The sequence below is a fragment of the Thunnus albacares genome, chromosome 20 (genome assembly GCF_914725855.1).
Source record: "Thunnus albacares chromosome 20, fThuAlb1.1, whole genome shotgun sequence".
NCBI classification, from domain to species: domain Eukaryota; kingdom Metazoa; phylum Chordata; class Actinopteri; order Scombriformes; family Scombridae; genus Thunnus; species Thunnus albacares.
The window spans coordinates 4,375,334-4,399,762 of NC_058125.1; the positions used below are offsets into that span (position 1 = coordinate 4,375,334).

The 24,429-nt window shown below is 41.0% G+C and overlaps 1 protein-coding gene across 17 annotated transcripts in view; it reads left to right on the forward strand.

Annotated features, from left to right (window-relative positions):
• myocd (myocardin) overlaps positions 1 to 24,429 on the forward strand; it is a 164,207-nt gene that overhangs the window by 125,983 nt on the left and 13,795 nt on the right. For 10 of the 17 annotated variants that reach the window (XM_044338789.1, XM_044338797.1, XM_044338799.1 and 7 more), the window contains 2 exons: positions 16,020 to 16,085; positions 22,971 to 23,126. The exons of 1 other annotated variant lie outside the window; for it this stretch is intronic. In XM_044338789.1, coding sequence (XP_044194724.1) covers positions 16,020 to 16,085; positions 22,971 to 23,126 — 222 coding nt within the window. Of the gene's footprint in view, positions 1 to 10,225; positions 10,683 to 14,210; positions 14,427 to 16,019; positions 16,086 to 22,970; positions 23,127 to 24,429 lie in introns of those variants that run through there. 6 more of the 17 variants (XM_044338800.1, XM_044338803.1, XM_044338798.1 and 3 more) reach the window with 5 other exon arrangements.

Here is a 24,429-nt window from a genome sequence, read left to right on the forward strand (position 1 = left end):
CCGAGCCACAGACCAGATAAAGATGGGGAGAGAGCAGAGAGGAGGGATGTAAGGGGAGACAGGAGGGGAGGCTGCTGGCTCGGGCTCGTCTTTCTGTCACTTCTGGTTTGGATTCAGCTCACTCCCCCTGGAACTTCTTCATTATAAACCACAGCAAAACCTGACTGTGAACCTGACTCCACGTCTGACTCCTTCCACGTCTGATTGTCGCGTTCCCACCCTCCTTCAATTCTCCTTCTCCTCTCATAGAATATTTCTGGCTCTTGTTTGTGCACCATGCTCTTGCACACTCTCTTTCTGTCCTCTTATATTCTTTATATTTCAATCACTTTGTTTGGCTTCCATGATCCCCCCATTTTCTATTGCGTCTTTTTGCTTTGAGCCAGGCGGCTTATGTCGTGGGAAACCCCTCAGTCTTCTGATAAGACTGATTGGGTGCTGATAAAGGACTCTCAAGTCTCTCTGATGCCTAATCCAACTTCCATCATCTAACCTCGTATCACCCCAATGACTTCCTAAATTTTTTACAATGGAGCTAAATGATAAATGATAGCTTACAAAAACATAGCTTGAGGGTTGCTTTAACAGTAATGCAAAATTCACCAAGGAAACGGGCTGCAAGACGAAGTCTAATGGCAATCAACCATTTGCTAAACTCTTCTTATTCCTTGCGACACCTGTTGATTTTGCTGGCTGAAAAGACAACTACTGTACCTAACTTACCAATTAAGCTAACGATAACTCCATGGGTTGGCTAGGCCTGTTGTGCCTAGTTATGGCTGTTAAGCTTGATCAGACCAGTTTGGAGGACTGCCAATGCCATGTAGCTAACAGTCAATTTGACCTGACTGGTTCAGGTAATGTAATGCTTCGTTCTGCGTTGTCTTGAACTGTCATTTGAATATCATTGCTTACCTGAGAGCAGAGGAGAGCTGCTATATGAGACAGAGCAGCACGAAGGCACTCAGACTGATATGACACAGCTGTAGCTGAGGCCATAGAGGCCACTACGTCTGCCTCTTAACAATTGCAATCACACACTAACACACACACACACACACACACACACACACAGAAGTGCCCTCCAAGACCCCCCACCCATATCCTATGCACTCCTGACCTGACAAGCTCATCTCTTGTCGTCAAACAAACTCTTTACCCGCGCTCTATCAACCCACTATCTCCCATCCTCCTCCTCCTCCAATGCAACCCCCTCATCACACACACACACACAAACACATAACTCCTTACCAGCTCTCCAGTCCATCATTTGCTTCCAGTACCTTTACTATCTATATTGTCTCCTTAAATCATCCCCCTCTCCACAGCCAGATTAAACTATTAGGGGCCCCAGGGCAAAAATGTACTGTTGGTCCCAAATTAACCCCCCAACACAGGGTACACAGCACACAACACATGGCTGCTTCATTATATACCCAGAAATCTATCGGTACTCTTATGCCAGAACAATACCCCAAGTTGCCCCAAGTTTTCTGTGTATCAATTAGTTTGTGCTAATTTGATGAAACTTAATTTAGGAATATGTACCAAAAACAAAGCCACATGATTAGATAGTAAAAAATCTGCCTTTGTATTTAGTGCACTTTAGTGATGCAAATTCCCAAGCATATTTGGATTTAATCAAATCAACCAAAACCCAATTGACATGCTATGCACCTAGATGTTTTGGGGACCCTGTTGGTCTTGGGGTTTGGGGTTTGGGAGAAACTCCAGTGAGTTGGTACCATTCCAGGCCAATTACTTATTACTTATTGTATCCTCTTTGCCCCCTTTGTAACACTACGCCACAATGAGCTCCCTCTGTCCTTGGCTAAATTTTGAGCCTTCCCCCAAGTGAGGTTCATCTAAATGAGGTCATCAGCCATAGTTCTGCACTAAGTTTTCTTTTTTTTTTGCGTCTGTGCTAATTCAGTGAGGATGTTCTTGCTTTTGGCTTCTGTATAATTCCAGGGTCATCATCTTGTTTGGCCAGAAGATGCCCCATGGCCTTGTCAGGCATCCACTGTGGAATGCCTCAATCCTTTATTTATTTATATTATTTTTGGTTTCCAGCTAACATTCAGAGTTGTACATTAGGATGGACTTGATGTTTATGTTAATTAAGTGGTCCTTTTGTTTTTCAGCTGTATTACTTGGACTTCCAGGTGTTGCAGAGTTTGGAGAACACACCCCAGGCTTTCCCCAATCTTGCCTTGACGTCCCTCTGTGTCCCCCTGTCCTAAGTAAATGAAGTTCTCCACAAACTAAAGTGGCTCAGGTTTTATTAAAACCTTTGCAGAAGGTGTTGTATTAATGTACATCACCTGGATTTTGGAGTCGATGGTGTTGAGACCTTTTTCCTGGCAAATAAGTGAACCTGTCTTTTCTCATATGTTGTGGTAGTTGGCAGCAAGGAAGACAAAGTCAGTGGCAAAGTCCAAATCTTCCAGGCCGATAACTGTGTATTAACTTACAACAGATCAGACTATCTCTCTCTTCTCATAGACATGCACTCTGTTAATGGAGCACTTGCATAAACAACTGATGCTGACGTTTTTCTTAGGAGGATAATCTCCATGTTTTACTTAGAAGAGTTTATGTGTCAAGATTTTCTCAGGGTAAGAGACAATTCGACTTCAGAGTTTTTTTCTTTTTTTTGATGATTTCTTTTCTTTTTGCTTTAGAGACATGTGAAGTACAAAGTTTTGTTGTTGTTGTTTTGTTTGTTTGTTGTTTTAACCATCCTAACCCCATCATTTCCCCACTTTGACTAAAAACATCATCATCACTTTATAAATTGTAATATACATATTCAATATGTAAAATGAAAAACTTGAGTCGATGAAAATATTTAATTGAAGCTTGCTTTATGCAAATGTATGCATTTATTGTTGGAAATCAACACAAAACAATGACAGAGATTGTCAAAACCCTCACAGGTGCAGCATTTAGCTTTTTAAAAATATGTTCAAATCATAACTTACGGCAAACTCAAGCTCAACAGGCAACAGATGGGCACATTGGCCAGCTAACATGTCCATTACTTCAGTGCTGATTAAAGATCACTCCCTGGATCCCTCACTTCAAAAGCAAATCACACAAGGTCTCACAAAATCTCACAAAAACATCTCCTTGTGCTATGGGATAAAAACAGGATAATACAAAATAAAAAACGATAAAACGATAAATAAAGTGAGCAGGAAACAGTGGAAATGGAGAATAATAAAGAAAATTACTTTTGCTCTTTGGTCATCATACAGGTTGTGTATCTTTGATATGGTAGTGGCTCTCAATGGCAATTCATAAATGTAGTCATTGCGATCTGATTTATTCCACGCAGACCCTCGTCCTCCACAGTGCTAACTGGCCTGCAAACTGTAGCCACACATTTAGCTATTGCTGTTGAAAGCTTGCTGCTTGTAGGTTTGTCCATTGGTTTCCCTCTCACACTATCAAGCATGGTTTACTGCAAGTGGGATGCTTTGGAACTTATGAGGCTGCCTGCATTAGCCTTAGCTGTGTGCTTCATTAGCAAATGGTATTTTTAAATTAAATGGTATTTTAGACTAGATGTACTCCGGTGGTAACTCAATTCACATCGACAGTAACTATGAATAACTTTGGTCTTGTGGATAGATGCATTCCTTGCTAGTTGCCATCCGACTTAATGCTAGAGGGCTAAACTACAGGTGAAGCAAGGGGTCATCATAACAGAACCTGCATTAATGCCATAAAAAAGAGCATTGTGGGCTCCCATAGCCTCTGGCCTAGTTTGCCTAAGCGGCAGGGTGGCCCCTGCCAATAGCACCTTACCTCCTCCTCCTGACCCCTATATATCGTTGGGCCATTTTACATTGTTTAACTCCCACTCTGGATGTCCATTACTTAATGAAAGGTGCAAAATGGAAGCAGGCAGGGATGATGCAAAAAACAGGAGGGTTGAAGTTAGCAGGATGAAGGGCTTAAAAACCTTCCTTCCTCTCATCTCTTGCAATATAACAGCTGAGTTTCATGATGTCCGGCACATGTTCCAGTCATACAACATTGGACAGTGCATTCCAGTACACTTCCTCCTGTGACACTCTCTCAAGGCAAATGGCAGAGGGACAGCTGGATTCCACTGATGGCATATGAGCAGAGATATTTAAAGCATTTAAAATACGTGGCTGCTCCTATCAGCAGCCAGAGAACCTACATTCCTCTGATTCATCATTTATTGGAAGCGATGGCAACAACAATGTGATCTTGTCGAAAATTCCACACACAACATATGTAATGTTGTAATGTTAGAATTGTTTGTAATTCCCTTGTTGAATCTGGACATCATTTTTATGAAATTTTGAGCAGTTTGGTCATTTCAGCTAGTCGCATCTGCTTTATTTAAAACATAAGAAATCACACAAAACATTAACAGTCATTTTTTGATCTAGAGGTCTGCATGGTCGGCCAATAAACACATGCTAAGTTGTTGTATCATGGAATGTGTGTTATTAACATGGTCTATGCAAAGGCGTGTGACTTATTGCATTAGAGGAGCATTGTTTTGAGATATGCATCATACAGCAGAGCGAAAAGGTCTGCACCATGACACCATGCTTATTGTATATAACGTACAAAATGTGCACTCAAAACTGTCTAATTGGTATATGAGTGTCATGTTCCCTGTCTTTTTTATCACACACACAGTCAAACACACACACACACATGTATGGCTCCAGACAGTTCAGATGAGACTTGTCACGTCCATTGACATAGGGCCCAATTAAAGGGGAGGATTAAGCCAGGGCTGGGTGACCTCTTCAGGAATCTCTCTGAGACGCTGTGTGTACACTGTCAAACCCTCTGACAGACCTTCCCTTTAAGCACTTTCACCTGCTAATTAAGACGCCCATGCACGACTGTTTTTTGTGCGTGTGAGTGTGTGCATGTGCACCTGTGTGCCTACATGTATAACTTGTGTATGTGTGCGTGTGTGTGCTTTCATTCACTGCGCACACAAGACACCCGCGGATGTCAGCCGTAGATTTGCAGCCCAAGAAGCTTCTATGTAAATATTTGACTTGAGCATTGTATGGGTTTTTGGAGCTCATTCCAGCACACGTCAGTGCGCAGGCTAACAGCAAACAGAAAGGGCGTTTCATTTGTTAAATTAAATTATTACATTTTGGTGTGTGCATCTCTGTGGTGTGTGTAGAGGCTCCTCGGCAACAAAAGCTGTGCAGTGTTTATGGTGTGGAGAGATTAAAATGGATAGCGGTGAGGCAGGAGCAGTGAGCTGTTGCTGGACAAAGCTCTCTATGACTGATTAGTGCTGTGTTGCGGCACCTTTTTTATAAAACATGGAGAAAAGGCCTGTAGGAATCACACACTTCTCTTCGGTATTCTTTTTATTTAGTAAACTGAAAAAAACCTCAAAATGTTGTGCATTTTAAGCTAGCAAAAAGATTTAATCAATAAAGCATAGATGAGGTGAATTCTTTAGACTTCTAAGCTTCTTTACATCTGTTAACAAGGAGCTTCACTGATATTTTGCTCTGCACACAGAGGTTCACACTACTCTCTAATGCCTCACCAGTGCAGAAACTTCAGCAGCCAGGAATTGAACCCAGTTCTCCAGAGGTGTTGTTAGGATCTTGAAACATTGGGGGCTTAACCCCAGCCCAGAAACACGCAGATCTTTAGAATTTCACCCGATAATTGCACCATTTTCAAGTTATATCAGAGTAAAATGAACATACGATGTGAGACACTGTGCTCTAGCAGAAGGGTTCAGTCAGATGTGTAGGCTGGCTTTCACCACATGTAATCAAAATAAACAAAATGAGTGCAATCTGACTTCTCATTCAACATCCTCATTATTTTTATTTTCAGCAGCAGGAGTAAAACCCTGAGAAAAAAATAAGAGCCTTGACCTTGATGAAGCAGTTATTTGCATAATTGTATGTTGCTGGTGATTTGTTCAGTTTTGAAAATTGACCAACGCTGGTCTCATAGCTTCTGCTTCTATTGTGTGACAAGAGGCTCCTTTTGAACTGTGACAAACTGTGTTAACTGTGTGTCTCATCCGTCTATCTGATACCCTCCTCTTCGTCACCTCTCCAGCAGCTCTTTTGGTGTCTCATCTGTCAGTAACACTCCTCATCTCCTCTGCTCTTCTCTTCTCTCTCCTGTCCTGCTCATAAAAAGGATTCAATCAGTATGTCCCAACCAAAATCTAATCAAATCTCTCATTGTTTGATGTCATCATAAACACATTGTTGATCAATTTATTTTATACATAGACTTTGAACACATCAACCAATATCAGTGGCACTCTCACATCCTGACTCATCTGTTGCTATAGCAGCAGGAGAGAACTCTTCCTCCACCTCCTCTAGCCCCACCTGCGCCTCATTGCCTTCATCCTTTTTCTTTTTGAAAAAGCTTCTTATATCCACAGTCCTCAAGAATTAGCTAGCTAGCTGCCACCAGATGCTAACAATGACAAGTACTGTTACTGGTGTGCTCTTTCTCTCTCGCGTGCCAAGTAGTGTGAAGTAGATCTGCTGCTTGAATGACACACAGAGGACCCAAAAACTACTTGCATTTACTTCAATGATATCAAAAAATCAGTTATAATAATTATCTGCTTATAGTGATCAATTTGACATGAACAGAGATGATCACTATAAGCGGTTTCCACTGTGTATATATATATTTTTTGAGATCTGGGGCTATTCATTAAACATTCAGGGCTGTAGCTCCGGACACCCAGGCCTAAAGACACCACTGCTGTTCTCTGTAGTGAAACCTGAAAGCTGAAGCTTGACTTGCTGCGTATTACAACCTCTTGACTTTGTACTGATGTTCTTTGAGAAATTTACAATGTAGTACAACGTCAAGAGGTTGTGATATGCAGCACAACAAGCTAGCAAAGAACTGTAAATGGAAACCACGTTGCCCTGCATGCCCATTGGCATCTGCAATGGAGCTGTTTCTAACTGCTCCAAACACTTTCTAATTTTTGTGGTGAAGGAACACATCAGCCAGTGAAACAGTGTGACTCATTTACATGTTTTTAACAGTTTTTGGAAAACAATGTTGCTCTACAGCAGAGAGGGATAAGATAAATCAGGCTTTTCATATACACACAATACTTGTAAGTAGGATGACTTCATTGTTGGTTTGGCTCTGAACATGAGATTTATCAAACAAACAATGAAGAAAATTGCCTGCCTTATCCTTCAGAACTGCATTAATTTTTGGCCACTTGGGGGCAGCACAACTAGCTGAAAACACAACATTAACATATGTATTCTCAGGTATTTGGTGAAAGTCCAACATTCACTCTCTGTTTTGGATTCTTGAGAAAAGACTGAAAAGAAAAGAGGCTCTTTAGAAAAATAGATTCAATAGCTTACTTAGAAAAATCAAGACCAGTTCAAATGTATTTAATTCAAGTGGTGACCAACAAACTTTTTTTTATTTTGGATCGGAAAATTAAGATTTTATCATTCTAATTTGAGATATTCTTACTTTCTTGATTGCCCTGGCATTGTGCAGCACATGGACAGGAAACCAGACTGGTGGACAGACACATACTATATTTCACCATTTAGCCTCTCCACATTCTCAGCTGTAAACACTGAACCCTTTAATTTGGGTTTACTGAGACAGTAGCCTCCTGGAACAACAGCCATCACTGACTCTGACACCTGCTGTGTAACAAAAATAAGGACACATACATGACATTCCCACAACATTTTACTTATTAGGATGTTGAGATTCATTCTGATGTTTTTGGTGTTTGCAGTGTGTCTAGTTAGTTTACATTCACATTTCATATTCTGCTCAAATAAAACCTTGAAATAAACAACAGCAGAGAAAGCCTTGGCACGTCCAGCTGACGTCCTGTGTTGACGGACGTTTAGGAGGTTCTGCGACGTGCTGCAGTTGGCTAACGTAACCCTCAGAGGAGAGCGAGTAGAGAGCTTAGTTCAACTCTGACAGATGTCCGACTGGTATGTGGGAGCTGGAGGAAGGGATGCCTTGTTGAATACAGGCTGGAGAATCTGCTATCATACTGCTGATAAGATAAACCTCCTGCTTCTCAGCTGCTGGGTGATTGACTGGACTCAACTGATCACTTATCGTACCGTACATCGATAAATGAAGCTGTAATGGAGCGTAGCAAGCTGACAGGTTTACTCAGAATGATGTTCTTGTATGTTTTCACTGTTCACCAGTGATGTAGTGGTATAAGACAAATATCTATTAATATGAAAAGCATTAATTTATGCTATTCTTCTCTTAAGTTACACTATCCCCATCATAATGCACATCAGTTTGATACTAAAAAAGTCCTGTCAAAAGCCCTCCAGTTCTTTTATTTCTACTGATTCAACCTTCACAGCAGCACGCTTTCTACTCAGACATATACATTCTCTTTAATACATTATAATAATAGTATAATAAAAGTTTTTTTTAATCTCACTTTGATTACTTTAAAGGGATATTGCATTTGATGAATACCTGGCCTTCAAATCAGAGTTCAAATCAAATCAAGTCTTGCTGACAAATATTTTTTTCAGTATCTCTTAAATTTCACTCATATATTTTTTCAGTTTTAATTTGGTTTCTTGGTACAGTATGATGTAAATATAGTTGTGTAGCAAAAACATATAGATAAGGGGAAAAATGGATAAAGAACAAGCATTGAAGAACACAGTGAAGACGAGGAACAAACATAAATATATAATCATAATATAACTTGTACTCTGTCTTAGAGGGCTACTATGTAGCCTTGGTTGTGAATATGACCTGAGTTCTGATACCAAAGCGATATTTGTTTTGATTCCTTAGTTTGACGAATTTCATGTTTTTCTTCATTCAAAATATATGCCAAATTCCTAAATGCATCTGTGTTAAAGCAGCATTAATTATTTTTTGGCCACTTGGGGGCAGAAGAGCAAGCTGAAAACACAACTTTGATAGACCTATATAATCACCTTGTAAATTTGATATGGCGAACATGTTAGCAAACAGTTGCCTGTTTACACATCCAACAGACATTGGCAGTCACTTGGTGTTGTGTTGGGCCAGTAAAGGGCCAGTTCACCCAAATGACAAAAAGCGGAGTGTGATGTTCATCCATGACGAGTGTTTGTCTAATATTCACTCTGCTTTGAGCTCTGTTTTGGTCTCCACCAACTACTGAGAGAAGACATGTTTCACTTTCAGAATTTGATCCATTCAGTCCGATAACATCTGGAAAGAGAAGAGCTAGAAGCATGATCAACAGCCAAACGACCAGTGCGGGAATGTTGTGCCTGTCATGAGATTTAAAAACTCTGTATACTGTGAAATAAATACAGAGAGATTTATCTGGCAGTGATAGGCTCAATCAGCATTGTGTGAACTTGTTTGGCAAGGCCTGGAATGTAACAGACATTCCTTTATATGTAAAAGTTCCACACTGCAGGTTTAAAATAACTGCTTACTCTTTCTGGATACCGGGTAGATTATCCAGAAAGGGTCAACAGGTGAAACCAAAACAATGAGCTGAAAGATGCCAAAACTGTAGAAGCTGAGGGGAAGTTTTATAGACTCATCACTTCAGAGGACAGCTTTCACATTTCATGTAATAATTTGAGCCATTGTTAATATAAGACGTATTTGAAAAATAGTGCAGCTTTAAATTGAGAACTATAAAATACACACTCAAGTTGGAAAGTTTTCCTGATTTATGACAGGAAATATGATGTCTGGATATCTTTTTGATACTCCTTGCTACATACACATTCTGGTTAGTACTCAAAATGTATTATTTGATACCCAGCCCTACTACCTTCCACAGTTATGTCCATAAACTGTTCATCCAATCTGCTTGTAGAAACAGATTCAAGTCAGAAGCGATTACATGTTCCACATTCAAAGCAGTTAGATGTTGGCTGATAGGTCATTCACTCTGATATATATAGTCATCAATCTTATGAACAAAGTGAGCGAAACTTGTTGCTGTCCCTGCTTTTCCCACTTTCTCCCTCCTGGCTGTACTGCTGTACCACTATCTGTCTCTGCATCTCTATCTTAATCTAACTCTCCCTCTCTCCTCTCTAATGACAGTCAGCAGGGCTGATAGGCAGATATATTTACACTGGTGGCAAGGGAGGAAGAAGTCAGCAGCCAAACCCTGTCCAGCCTCCGGCTCTGGCAGGCGGGGCTTAGAGGAAACCCTGGCCGGGTAGCCCCTCCCCGAGCAGGGCATATCTCTCTGTGCTGTCCCTGGCCCTGCTCAGAGCTCTCAGCTAGATGGGACCAAAGCCTCGGCGGCCCGCAGACTCACACAATCCCACACCAGCCCCTGGGGGAGAGAGCAGAGAAGAGAAAGCAGCACAGAGAACAGAAGGCTGCTGCTAGCGTGCACACTGGCTAAGAGAGATACAAGAAAGCCAGTGTGTCTTTAATTTTTTTTTTTCTTATATTAGCTGTCTTCTAGAGCTGTTGATGAGGCAGGCTGGGTCAGCTCCATCTCATCTCAGTTTGGGGTCCAGAGGCGGCTGGGGGGGGGTCGAAGTGTGTACCGCTTCTCGATTGTGTGTGACATTATTTTGCAACTTGTGAACACTGGAACTGTACTGTAAGCATTATGACTCTTCTGGGCTCTGAACACTCCATACTGATACGAAGCAAGTTCAGATCAGGTAAGTCCAATGATGATGACGATTGACATGTCACTCACACTCTGTTGTATCTGTGTTGAGGTTATTAGTGGAAACTTTCTGTGTACAGCTGTGTTTATTCTCAAGAGCCTTCCAAACAGTTTGTCTGTCAACCCTTGGCATTTATAGGCAACCCTGTATACATCATGTCATTCATCTGTCTTCACGGATGAGTTGTGTTGACACTCATGATGTGCTCTTCAGTAACACCAGCCGAGTGACAGGTGTGTGTAATATACTGCGGGCATGTGATGGTACGAGGAATACCAAAGAGAGGCCAGCATAAGTCAGAAATCCTCCCGCGTACCAATCCTAACGACGCAACCCATCACAGCGTGATGGATTTACAGCTGGGCGTGTTCTTTGATGTTCGTCCGCCTCCTCGTAAAAGCACGACATGTGAGGGTGATGTCTCGGGCAGGTTAGTGCACTTGTTCCGTGCCAGCCGCCAACCTGCTGTTGCTGCTGAGGGAAGCCAGTGAGACTTTCTCACTCTGTGGCTCTGTACACGCTGATAAAGAGAGATTAGAGACTGGAGAGGGGTCGAAGGTTATCTTAATATGGCTGAATTAGAATTGTGTGTGTGTGTGTGTGTGTGAGCGTGTGTGTGTGTGTACCTGGGCATATCAAAGAGGGAGGAAGGGTACGGACTACAGCACTGATTTAAACTCCCCTTAACACACAGCAGCTGTTGCAGCTTTGCATCCATCTATCTCCTCCACATACACACACACACTCTTTAATTCCATCACTCTCCCTTTTTTCATTCTCTCTCTCTCTCTCTCTCTCACACACACACACACACACACACTTTCTTGTCTCATTTTGAAGATATTTGCTGTAAGCCTGAGCATGTGTGTTTGTGCTACAGTGTGTGTAGTCTGACCAACACTGCCACCTCCCTGAGGAAAATGTAACTGATGGTGTCAGCGATCAGAGCTCGTATCCCGCTCTCTACTCTGTAAACCTTGATGTACATAATCACCTCACAAAGCAGCACCTTACACTGCTGCGAGTGCACAAACTAGTGACAGGAGTGGCTTCAGCTCTTACTCTCTACAGCTCTGAGCTGTAATTGCGTTCCAGGAATGGCAGGGTAAATTATGCTTTTCCTTTGAGTTGTTTAGAGCAGATCAGCAGGGTGGGAAATGACCCCCGGTGCTCGGGGGAACATGGGAGGGTGGATGGCTGTGTTCAAAAGTAGTTTCACCAGGGTGGCTCAGGTTTTGTGTTGCTCTAACCCACGTGCTCTAGCTGGTTAATATAGCACAGATGTAGAGATGTTGTCTTTATTGCCATAAAGGTCATCTTGTTCCAAGTCTGCTTGATGTTACAGTGAGAGGGATTAATGCCAAGTGATACAAGTTACAACTGACATGACTGCTCGAGCGAATTTATAAGTGCATGAGTGAAATATTGTGCGTAAGCGAAGTAAAACAGCCTGTAAATCTCTCTGTGATAACCGCTGATGACAGGGGGAGTCTTCGTCGATCTGGTTGTCCTGGATTTACAGTTTTCTTTAAGCTGCAGCAGCTTCAGTTACAACGAGCGCCCCGTGAAAAACCAGCGATCGTCGCTCCTTTTGCACCACGCTTGAACTACATTATCAAAGCCATGGGAACTGCTGCTGCATGGTTGAAGCTAAAAGGAAAGATAAAGATCTCACTTAAGTGCTCCCCGCAGACCGCCGTTTTGTGAGTGTGTGTGTTACTGACTGGTTCTCATGCCGATTTGATTAACAGCTCAAAGGGCTCTCAAGCTGACTGCCATTATGTAACACTATGACAGAGGTGTCAAATATGAGTTAAATCCATGCTACAAGGTGTCAACCACATGTTGAATGGTAAATCTTAACCACACACAGAAAACACCTGCTTTGTATCAGATACCACACCCAATCCAGAACTTATTAAAGCTAATGATGCTGGATGTTTTTACCTGAGTAACTGAGCCCCCAAAATGGTAAAAAAGTAGGAGAACTATTTTCGTAACTTTTGATGATTCATCCAAACTTTTTCTGCAATGATTCATGAAAACATTCTAGTTTATTAGTCTCACGCTGTAGTCACGTTTTAGTCACAATTCAACCTACCATTTGAACATCAGAAAAACAAAAAAATTAGATCTGTAATGACCTGCTTGAATTCCAAATTTACGTGTAAAACTGCAACAGGGCATGCTTTGTACTCCAGCAGGGGGTGTTTGTAAAATGCACAGTCTGTCTAAACCACTGCATGCTCTATCAAAAACTAGCAACTAGCAAGCTGTGCTAAACGGATAATCATGACACCAAACCATCTGAAAATTGATGTGAGGAAGCATTTTGGATTTGACACTATACAGTAGATGGAAAAATCGTGAGTTAAAGGTGAAGCTGTTAGCTGACTTAAAATGCAGCTGCCTTGCTGTAACGTTAGCTTGTCGCGCTAGCTTGTTACTCAAGTGAAGTGAGGCGGCGACAGCACCACGAAGGAACATCAGTTTTACAACACAGTTTAGGATTAGGCTACATGGCTTGTGTTCGAATTAATGTGAACAAAATATGTGTTACTAAAAGTGACAACCCTGTTCATTAAAATGAGAAAAGTTTACCCCACTCAATTTTTAATTTGGTGGTAGGCCTACCATGTGGTGTTTATCATTATAATTGATTCTCTAATGAATAAAATAGACTGTGAGACCAGACAAATGTTAGTCCAGTGATCCTGGCAGGTTCTATGTAGGCATTAATATATCTAACATAGATGATAATAAGTAATAATATCAGAGACAAAACCTGGACATCCTCCACTGACAATGAATGGCACTCTGGCAAAGGATAAAAAAAACACTTACCAGTGTTCTTACACTCAAGTGAGCTTTTTTTCTTCTGCAACACAAATCCACATCACCAGAATATCACCCTACAATCCCACTGTTGACTATCAGTCACTGTCAATGGAGCAGCTCCAGAAACTGTATCTTAATGGTGAAGTGTTGGCTCATCCGCAATCTGGCTCTGGCTCGCTTTCACAAATCTGCCGCGAACTGTCCAAGACTATAGGAATAAAATATGAGAGTCCTGTTTTAAGGTGGATTTTCACTTTATGCAAAGGTATTAGACTAAAATAAACCTAATACTTCATTTAGGAATACCTGTTTATTAGAAGTTATACAGCCATGCTCATACATCTATCCTGAGCACATTCCTGCCTGTGCTGAAGGAAAGTTCAGGGGAATTGATGTAACAAATGCAACCAGTCTCTTTAGCTAAGTTGCTGGAGTTTAAGTGTAAAAGTGAGGTGTTATTATTAGCCGGTTTCTTTCTTGTATGGTGACTGTGAGTGTGTGAGGCATAGGAGGACAATAAATCAGAATTTCACTTCACTGGCTCGTGTAATTATCACCACTTCACCAGTGCAAAGCAGGCCAAATGATAATTTATTTACACTATAAATCTGAAAACTTGTAAATGCGGCTGTGCATTTGTATATTCTTTGTTGTCAAGAAAGCCAGAGTTGAAAACAAATGTCTTGGATTTCAAAGTCAACAGTGAGAGAAGCAGAGTATCGTACGGTTCAGTGATCTGTGATTACAGCACCTGGTCCTCTTTCTTTAACATGTACTCTCTGCAATCAGGACAGACAACCCTCTGGTCCTTGCAAAGCTTTTTAAGAGAAAAGACAGATTATGTGGCAGCTGCTGTGCTTTCTCAGACAGAATTATTGATGACCCTGTCAGGAAGAGGTAAAATCAAAGACACTCTACGGAATTAGCTAAGTGAGGCTGTTAGCTGGCTCAAAATACAACTGCCTTACTGTAACGTTAGCTTGTCACTCAAGTGAGCAGAGGCACCGTGAATGGATGTAACAACAGCAGTTCTACAGCATAGTTTAGGGTTAGGTTACGTTGGTTATGTTAGAATTAATAAGTAGAGTTAGAATTTGTTGGAACTGTCTTAACCGTTAGCCCTTGCAAGAAAAATTGTAATAATCTAATTTAAAAGCTTTTAAGAAAAAGAGTATATTATGTGGCAGCTGCTGTGCTTTTTCAGACAGAATTATTATTAATAATATTAAATATATTATAATAAGGAGCTGTCCCTTGAGTTAAAAACAAACATGCTCCACAGAGTTAGCTAACGCCAACAGCTACATTCAATTTGTTACCTTGTTTTTTCCATGACCAAAGAGACAAAACTTGCTTTTATGTGTGCCTGTATACATGAATGGGTGTTGATTATTGAAAGGGAGCAGGATGACAAAAAAAAAAAAGATAGATGTTGTATCAATTACATGTTTTGGTCAGCTTTCAGTCAGCAACTAAATCCTACGTTAGCTCTCTGTGATGTTGTAAGCAGCAGGTCACGACCCCCCACTGTAAACTAAAGCAGATGTCAGATGAAGGGAAGGGCCTGCTGTTACATAATGGAGGTGATCTCCCACAAGAGCGCTATGATGCAGCAACTGAGCTCACACCGACATGCAGTCAAACCGTTAAAAAAAGTCATTACACCTAAGCCGGAGGGTTTGAAGAAATTCATAAAATGCTCGAATGTAGCCGAAGCTGCACAAATGTAAACCACCTGAAGCAGATAATTAACAGTAGGAAGACAAGTAGAAAGTGATTAAGGATTTGCAGAAAAGAAGGAACATTTCATACTTGTGCGTCAGATCCAGGGTCTTACAAGAGACCTTGAGATAACAGTGGGGAGGAAAAACACAAAGACAAAGAAAAAGAAAGCAAAAGAGCCACAGACACAAGCAGACCAACAGACATGGGGGAGGCTCTATGTTTATGACCCCGTACTCCCACCTAGACCACTTCTACGCACGTACACACACACGCACACACATACACATGCACAGAGCAGAAACGTGCGCACAAACTGCAGACCACACACTGCTGAGCAGATCTGTTTAAAAGCCAGGAGCTGTGTTTATCATTCCGTACATCCTGCTCACAGAAATATTTGTGAGCAAGCAGCTTTGTGTTTTTTCTGTGTTTTCTGTATGCATATGTATATACATGTATTGATACATACATGTGCATGTGTGTCTGTTGGTGCGCCTGTTGAATCACTACAAGTTATCAGTTGTTTTTTTTTGTTTTGTTTTTTTTTCATTTCAACCTGTAGGCGAAGTGAAATTATGCTAAAACCTCTAAATCAAACTTCTAGTTAGTATTATGCAACAGCAGGTACGCTGCTTAACCAAAGTGAATTCTGAGTCTCTTCCTGCTTTTTTTCTGTCCCTTACCTGTCTTTCCACATCTCTTTCTCATCTTTCCCCTTCTTTTTACTCTTACTCTCCTCCTCCTCCTCCTCCCCCCCGACTTCAGTCCTACAGTTAAGACTTCAGCAGAGGAGGACACGAGAGCAGCTGGCAGACCAAGGCATCATGCCTCGTGAGTAACGCCTTCCAACACTGAGCTGCCGCACATGCAGACGCACACACACGCACGCACACACACGTCCACTTACATGCTGTTGGACTGCAGTGTAACTAAGATAGAGGGGGAACGAGTGTGAGAGACACAATGAAAAAGCGAAGGCACATAAAATATGAGCCTTTGCTCCCATCAATGATAAGATAAATGAGTACAAAATACATTTTTTTTAAATCCTGTTAGCATCATAAACAAAATTCCATTCACCTTAAGTGTATTGAGATGACAGATATCTCACACCTGAGCAAATAAAACCAAGACCATATTTATGTCTAGATACCAGATAACAGAGAATATGTTTTTTCACATATGAAAATTGAGTTATTAGACATTTGTATTTGACTACTCTTGCTTTCTTATAAAATATGGGCATAGAATCCCATATTTATTAAAGTTAGTTGATTTTTTTTGACCACTTGGGGACAGTGTAACGAGCTGTAAACACAACATGGACATATTAACACCCTGTAAAATTCATAAGGCAAATGTGTTTGTGTGTTAGCAAAGTGTTAGCATTCATTTGAAATCATGTTTCTGGCCAACTGATGAATGTAGGTCCAATATTCACTCTCTGTTTAGCTCTGTTTGATCTGAGCAAACTCTTCGTCTGACTCTTTAGCTGCTAAATGCTCTGCTATACACTCACCAGCTAGTTGCTAACTTTTGTCTGTCTGCTGTTTGGTGCTGAGCAGGTAGTGTACAGTGGGTTTATCTGAGCTCTTTCACTGAAAACAGCTGTCTGCTGCTGCTGGACAGATCACTGAGACTGAATCAGAACAGTAAAGTTGCAGGCCGTAAAACCAAAACAATGAGTTGAAAGATACTAAAAAACTGCAGAGCTGGGTAATAACTCTCTGTGGGTTCTTCAGTACAAGAGATATCTTTCACATTACGCATTAATTTATTCCACCGTTCAAATAAAAATATTGAGAAGGTGCAGCCACTTTTAGCCACTCAGCTAAGTAAAGAAACAGAGCTGATTCAAAAAATAAAATCATGCAGTTAAAAATCAAATATAGTGTGTGTTGATAGTCCTGCAGAGCAGCATGGGTTTAAAGGTTCAAACATCCAGTGTGAGAAATATGAGCAGTTATTACCTTTCCTGATTTGCCCTTTAATTGAGGGTCCCCTTGGCTCAATCAGTAATATTTTGAACATCTTGGACTGCATTTGTGAGAGACATCATTTCCCCAAGTTGCATATGAATCAGACCATTGAGTCTGACATGACTTGTATGATGTGTAAAAAAACCAAAAGAACTGATTTGTGATTGTCTGTTGTACTTTTTGCTTCCTGAAAAAGAACAACCAATCAGGAACCAATCAGTGAAATCAGCTGCTACAAGTTTATTCTTGGAATCAAAGTGGCTGTAGTGAAAACTGCAGACTCCAGCTAACTTGTGCTGTTTTTCTGACACAAGTGATGCCCTCTCTGTAAATCATCGTAACCCCAGTCAAACTGTGTTCGAGCTGAGGTCGACTCAGAACTCTTTACACTCCAGATGAAAGCATTAAAGACAGACGGAGAGACACAGGTAGGAAGAAAAGAAAACAGTTAAGATGACAGACGCGCTAAAGAGAAACAGATCCGGACTCCAGAGACGGATAAATCCACAGGTACTGACAGACACAAAGGTGGACGTAGGGGAAGCAGGTGGATATATGCAGCCGGCAGAGAGACAGGCAGACAGCGCAGCCAGCGGGTAGGCAGACAGGTCGGTGAGTGACCGCCGAGGAATGCTCTCGTGCTGGAAGAGGCTCTCGCTCTCAGGCTGCACAGCCAGATTTACATAGACAGTACCTGTTTACAGCATCAAAGCAGAGGCACGCCCAAACACAACAACACTGAGCCTGAGCTGCTCCTCCTAAGACAGAGGCTTTGCACTTTTAATGTCACATAAGACATAGCGATGAGAACATGTAGACCTGACTACTGAACTGAGCGTACTCTTAAATCCTCGCTGTCGCTCAGATTAACGGCCTCTCGTGTTCTTTAGGTCAGGCTAGCACTTTGACTGCCAACACACTACATGTCACGAATGTTATACACAAGTTAGATATGTTCTACATCATTGGCTCATACCATGCTAAATTTCAAGTATTCATGAGAAAGCAAAACACTCAGATTGTTTAGAATGAGACGTTACACAGCAGACATCCACTTCTAAACTGAGATCTTATCGATTCCTTGTACTTTAAAGCAGCAATGTGTCGTCTTGGCAAACATGGGAGCAGTGAGCTATGCCAGTGTGTAGTTTTCTTTTTTCTTTTTTTTTTTTTTGGGTCACTCGCCTGCAGGAACAACAAGAGGGCGACTTGGATGCAGGCCAGGGATTTGTTGAATGATATCTCTGGCACCGTTTGCCATTTCAGAGAGGCTCCAGCCTCCAGATAAACTGCTGGTAAGTGTACGGGGGAACGGAATCCAGAGGCCCGGCGAGGCCCTATCAGTTTCTAGGAGTCTGTCACAGATAAGGCAGCAAGGAGAAACGCAATTGGCCAACTGGGTGCTCCAAGCACTTTTTTGAAAGAGAAATTTCAATTGGTTGTTTATCTCTTGATTGCAGGCGGTGGTTGCAGATGGAAGCGACTTGCAAAGAGTTTGGTTTGTGCTGTTTGTTAGCACCCACGCACTCGCTGTCTTATCATTCTCCAAAACATCATCTGTCCTCCCAGCTCTTTGTGCCTGTCCCCCAACTATCAAACATTATTGGGGGCGATGCGGCGTCCTCCTCCATGCTGCTGTAGATGTGATCCCTCAGATGCTGGCTGGCTCTGCCTGGCTGTGTTATTCCTGCTGGGGAGATGGACACGGCACAGGGTCTGTGTATATATTACCCAGGGAACATCTGGTGTTTATTAGGCTATTCAAGAATCCGCCCCAGCCTCTCAGGGCTGACTGGCGTGTGGCCTGCATAGGAGCACACTGTCTGCCTGCCGGCCACAGGTCTGCCTCTGCACACACACATATACTATCTAATATTTCCTCATAAAGATAATAGGTCTGTAGCTGCAGGTTTACTGTGCTTCTTCCTGCACGCGCTGGTGCATTAAAAACACCCCGTTTTCATTTCCACAGCAGCGGTGCTTTAATCCCCAGTGGATGGAAACACAAAGGGAATCATTCTTGCCTAATGCACCATATGTCTTACCTCTTAGTGCAGTGTTTACATTTGACAGATACAGTCAGCAGGTATATGTATTGCAATAGGTTTAAAGTGCATTGTGTGTTTTAATACTGCTGCAGAATGTTTAAAACTGTGTAAGCCAACTTCAGACTCACCAGATCATGTTACATTATGCCCATGCTGGCCGGTCCAGCCACGGTCGAACACGTTTTCAGGCAGTTTGGTTACACAGTTTAAACACTCTTAAAGCTCTATGTACGCCTGTGATGTCAAATCAGGTCTTAAATCAGGCCAGTCAGTGACAGGAGGGGCGTTCGAGACAGCGGGGCTGACTCGGTGGGCAGGCGAGTTATAAACAGATGATGATGTCACCCTGCTGGTGGACGGCGATGGCACGCCAACGTGACCACTTCCCCACTGAGGAAGAGCATGCTGGCATACCGGATCATCGGCTTTACCCACTTCCCCCTCCGTCTGTGTGGCCCTCAGTGCTTCACTGCCTCGTTACATCCCTCTATCCTCACTTCCTTTCTACCCTGCTCACAAGTCCTCCTTCCTTCCTTGTCATTCTTCCCTTTTCCTCCCTTGTTTTCTTCACTTCTTTTCTTCCATTTTTTTTCCCTTTCCAGCATTGTTTTTCTTCTTTACTTTATCTGCCTTCCTATCATTCTTTCAACCCTCATTTTTATTTATATAAAATAACTTTCCCTTTCCTTCTTTTCTCCCCCGTTCTTATTTCAATGAGATGTTTTGTTCAAATTTTCTTTTTTTTCTTCTTCCCACCCTTTCTCCATTCTTATTCAGACATTAATGTATGCCTCCAAATTTCTTTTCCCTCCTTGTTTCCTTTTCTTTCTTTCTTTTTTCTCTTTCCCTTCCACCATTCTTATGTAAACCTTCATATCTATTTTAATTTTTTTTTCTTTTTATCTTTCTTTTCTGTTTTTCCGTCCTTTGTGCAACATTACATCTATCATTCATTCTATCTATGTTCCTTTGTTCTTTACTTCTTACCTCATTTCCACCTTATTACCTCCATAACAATTTTCCTCGTTTCTTCTTCTATCCATCCATTATCTGTCTGCTTATCCTGTTCAGTGCATAGTTGGGTAGGAGCCTTTCCCAGTATGCACTGGGCAGGCTAACACATTCCTACTCCTGCAAGTAATTTAGAATTTCCAAATCAAAAGGAATCCCCTCTTGTCTATCTGTCCTCTTTCTGTCTGTCTCTTCATCTTCTATTCCAAGCCGTTCTTCCTTAACGTGTTGTTTCATCCTCCTGCCCTAATATTCATCTTTCCTTCTGTATTTTCCTCCATCCTTTCCTCCTCTTTTGATAACATTCTTCTGTCCTTCTCTGTTTATTCCTCTGTCCTAATTTGAATATTTACTGTATTTGGGGATTAAAAGTGATTCATATTAGACATTAATGTCAGTTTAATTTTGATGTTGGAATTTTTTTTTTCTAATAAAGCATTACATTGTTCCATTTTTCATCAAACAGTCTGTACCTGAGATGTCCAGCACAAAGCTCTGTATCATTCATTTCATTTTGGCTCTGAATCCTATTTCATCCCTCAGATTTGCCCTCTGAAAAATCTGACTCAAATTATATTTGACCAAATAAGTGCTGTTGCTCATTCTTGAACTCAGATAATCAAACTGATTTGGTGTGCTCGGCTGGGTAATCAGTCCTGCGAGTGCTGTGGATAGATTTTAGGCCAGGCCAGGTTAGCTCTGGACATGATTATTTATACTGGATTTAACAGAGAGAGATTGTGGAAGGTCGAAAATCTCACCCGCTGGAGCCCTTTAATTACAGCCACTCCATTTATTTTTCTAGTACTCAAAGTGTCTGGCAGTACTGGGAATGGAGCAGCTGGACAGATATTAGAACGGCTCCAAAACAGAAATACTGGCTGAGGGTAGCAATGTGCATAGAAACACAATGAGGAAACAACAGCTGACTGCTGCAGGGGTAGCTAGCTGCTAGCTATGCATCTAAATACATAGACTTTGTAGATTTGCTTTTGTTGCATTTTTTTGTTGAGCGCACCGCCCAAAAAAATAAAACAAGAAATGATTAATTTAGTCAGAATTTAAAGAAAAACTCACTTATCTCAACTGGTAAATTTACTCATTGAAGCAGCAGAAAACAAGATCAAATAGATACTAATATTAATAATTATATACACTCAGTCTTCAAGTTTAAATGTTATTATAGCAGTGAAAATACAGCATCCACGTCATTGGAGACAGAGGTTATCTATAGAATATACATGTACTGACAGCTTTGCATAAGGTCAACACATAGACTATATCAGTGATGGATGTAAAGAAGTCTTAAGGGTCAGTAAAAGTTGTATATTTTTAAGCATTTTGTCCTGTATTTGATAGCAGACAGTATACAGACGGGAAATGAAGGCAGTCAGAATGTATGACATGCAACACAAGTCACCAGCTGGAATCAAACCAGGGATGTTGTGGTTATGTGGTATGTGCCTTAATCATTCAGCTATCAGGACGCCCCCACATTACAAAATGGGTTTAACTAAAAGTATTATCTGCAGAATGTTTTCCAAGTATCTAAGCCTGTCACTGTTTATGTTTAATTTGAACTACCATTTGAACGTGGGAAAATATTTGATCTAAATGTGCAGTTTTAATGATGCAGCCAATGCCCCGCAAATGAACAGAACATGTCAGACCGGATCGGGCCTGAGAAGATTTCATCATGTGCTGGAGCAAAAAGCAGGCAGGACATGAAACAGCGTGGCCACGGTTGTAAGCATAATCTGTGCCAAAATACCAAGCACATGTTAGCTGTGAGCTAGCTAGCAACAGACGCACTAACCGTGTCTGTGGAACTGTGTGTGTGTGTGTGTGTTTGTGTTCACTTCAATCTCTGACTGAACTCAGAACTCACCAGAGACTCTGGTTCTTTCTCTTATTTCCCTCCGGTCTCTCTCCTTTACCCCCCTTGCTTCTGTACGTGTATAAAGCAGATTCATAAAGCCTCGAGATACGCGCAGATATTTTGCTCAAGTTGAAACATTTTCAACTCACGTGGACACGTCTTCGCGCTGCTCAGGGCAAATTAGCATCTACTCAGGTCTTTCCATTGACTTTATAAGCAATCTTGCTGCCTAAAATTTTTGCGCTTGAACAGAGAAATGTATTAATAACAAAATCCAGTGTGAGCACAACAACAGTGTTTGTTAGTATAATCTAACTGGGTTGTGTTCACATTAATATGAACAAATTACATGTTCGTTCAAATTTGCTTAAACTTGTTTAAACAACCCTAAAAGTAAAAGTACTCATTATGCAGCAGAATAGTCCCTGTCAGTGTTATATAATCAGATTATTATCACTGATGCATTAATGTGTAATCAGAATATAATGTCGTGTGTGTTCAAGGAGAAGCTAACTGAAACAATTTAATATTCTGGCTATACTTTAATGTACCATAGACCAATGTATCATACGGTCATAAATTCTCTAAATCTTAATCTATAAAGTAACTATAGCTTTCAGATAAATGTAGTGGAATAAACTACAATATTTCCTTCTAAAACATAGTGGAGAAGTGGCAGAAAATAGAACAACTAAAGTTTCCCAAAATTGTACATAAACTTGAGTACAGACTTGTATGTCAGTGTTTCCCTGGTGTGTCCCGTGTTGTTGATGGTGTGGTCCTGCTGTGTGTTATCCAGACCTGGTCTCAGACGGCTCCTCTCTGGAGGCCCAGATGAGGCTAAAGCGAGCCCGGCTCGCCGAGGACCTGAATGAGAAGCTGGCTCTCAGGCCGGGGCCACTGGAGCTGGTCCAAAAGAATATCATTCCCCTAGACTCTGCCGTCACAATGACAGGTATCAGCAGAGAGATGCTGCCGTGCAGTAAAACACACCTTTACGCACCTGCATCTCAACCTGCCAGACTCTGTGTGTGTGTGTGTGTGTGTGTGTGTGTGTGTGTGTGTGTGTGTTTGGTAGTCCCACAGCGACGGTTTGTTTTAAGTAGGAGAACACGCTTCTCTCCTGATTGTGTGTGTGTGTGTGTGTATTAACAAACCATTGTTCAAGTCATTTACTAAGCAGTACAAAGCATTCTGTTGGAGATAGTAATCTAACCAGCATGCACTTTAAAGACTGCACTGCTGGACTTCAACAAAACCACGTCATTTTGTCAAACAAGCACCAACTAAAAGTAGAGTGTTTATTGTAGATCTGTTATAAATGTGACATTCCTCCTTCACAGAAAGCTTTTCTGACAATAGCAAGAATTCAGTATCACTTTAAAGCATTAATGCAAGTAAATATCTTTAAAGACTTTGCTGATTTTGTTATAGCAACCAACAGTACCCCCCAAATCCCCATACATCTCTCTGTTAATATGAATCTCATCACAAATCACAATTTTAAATAAACACAACTGGGCACTATAAAAAGTGAGGAAGTGCATCTTTAACTTTTAGAGTTTATATTAGATCGAGGTTTAGCAGCTTTTAGCTAAATCTTAAATTCTAAGCTAAATTTTGCCTGTTGTTGAATAAGAACAAATGGAACCACTTCCTTATTATACATCCTTTATAAAGGGTTCATAAGCCATAACTATTGGCTTTGTCAATGTTTAATAAAATGTACTAATGCTTCATAGATCAGTTATTAATTAAACTAGTAATAAGAACAACGTCTGGGTTGCTAGATTACTGACAATCCCTTTGAGTGGTTGAACCATTTGATTACTTCAATATTGATATATTAACTTAATAACATTTACAACTGCAGACCTGATGGATTAAAAACCCTTTATTATTACTTATTAACATTCATAACTGAAGACTAGATAGCTTATTAGAAAGTAAGAAACCCATGAACATTAATAAATGCTGCCTTACCAAATGGACAGTATAAACACGACCCAGCAGCCCCAAATTCATTCTTATTAATAGATTAAAACTGATTTTTAAAGCATTATAAATTATTTATCAACCACTAATAAACTTATAAATCCTTTGTAATGGGTGACTTATTTGAAAGTGGCACCAAACTACCCATTTCCTGTTCTTCCTCTTTAATGTGATTTACTTTTTACTTTATTTTTCTCTATTCTTTACTTTTATTTGCATTTCTTACAGACAGAATATTATTTATATTTTTAGAGGCCAGTCTG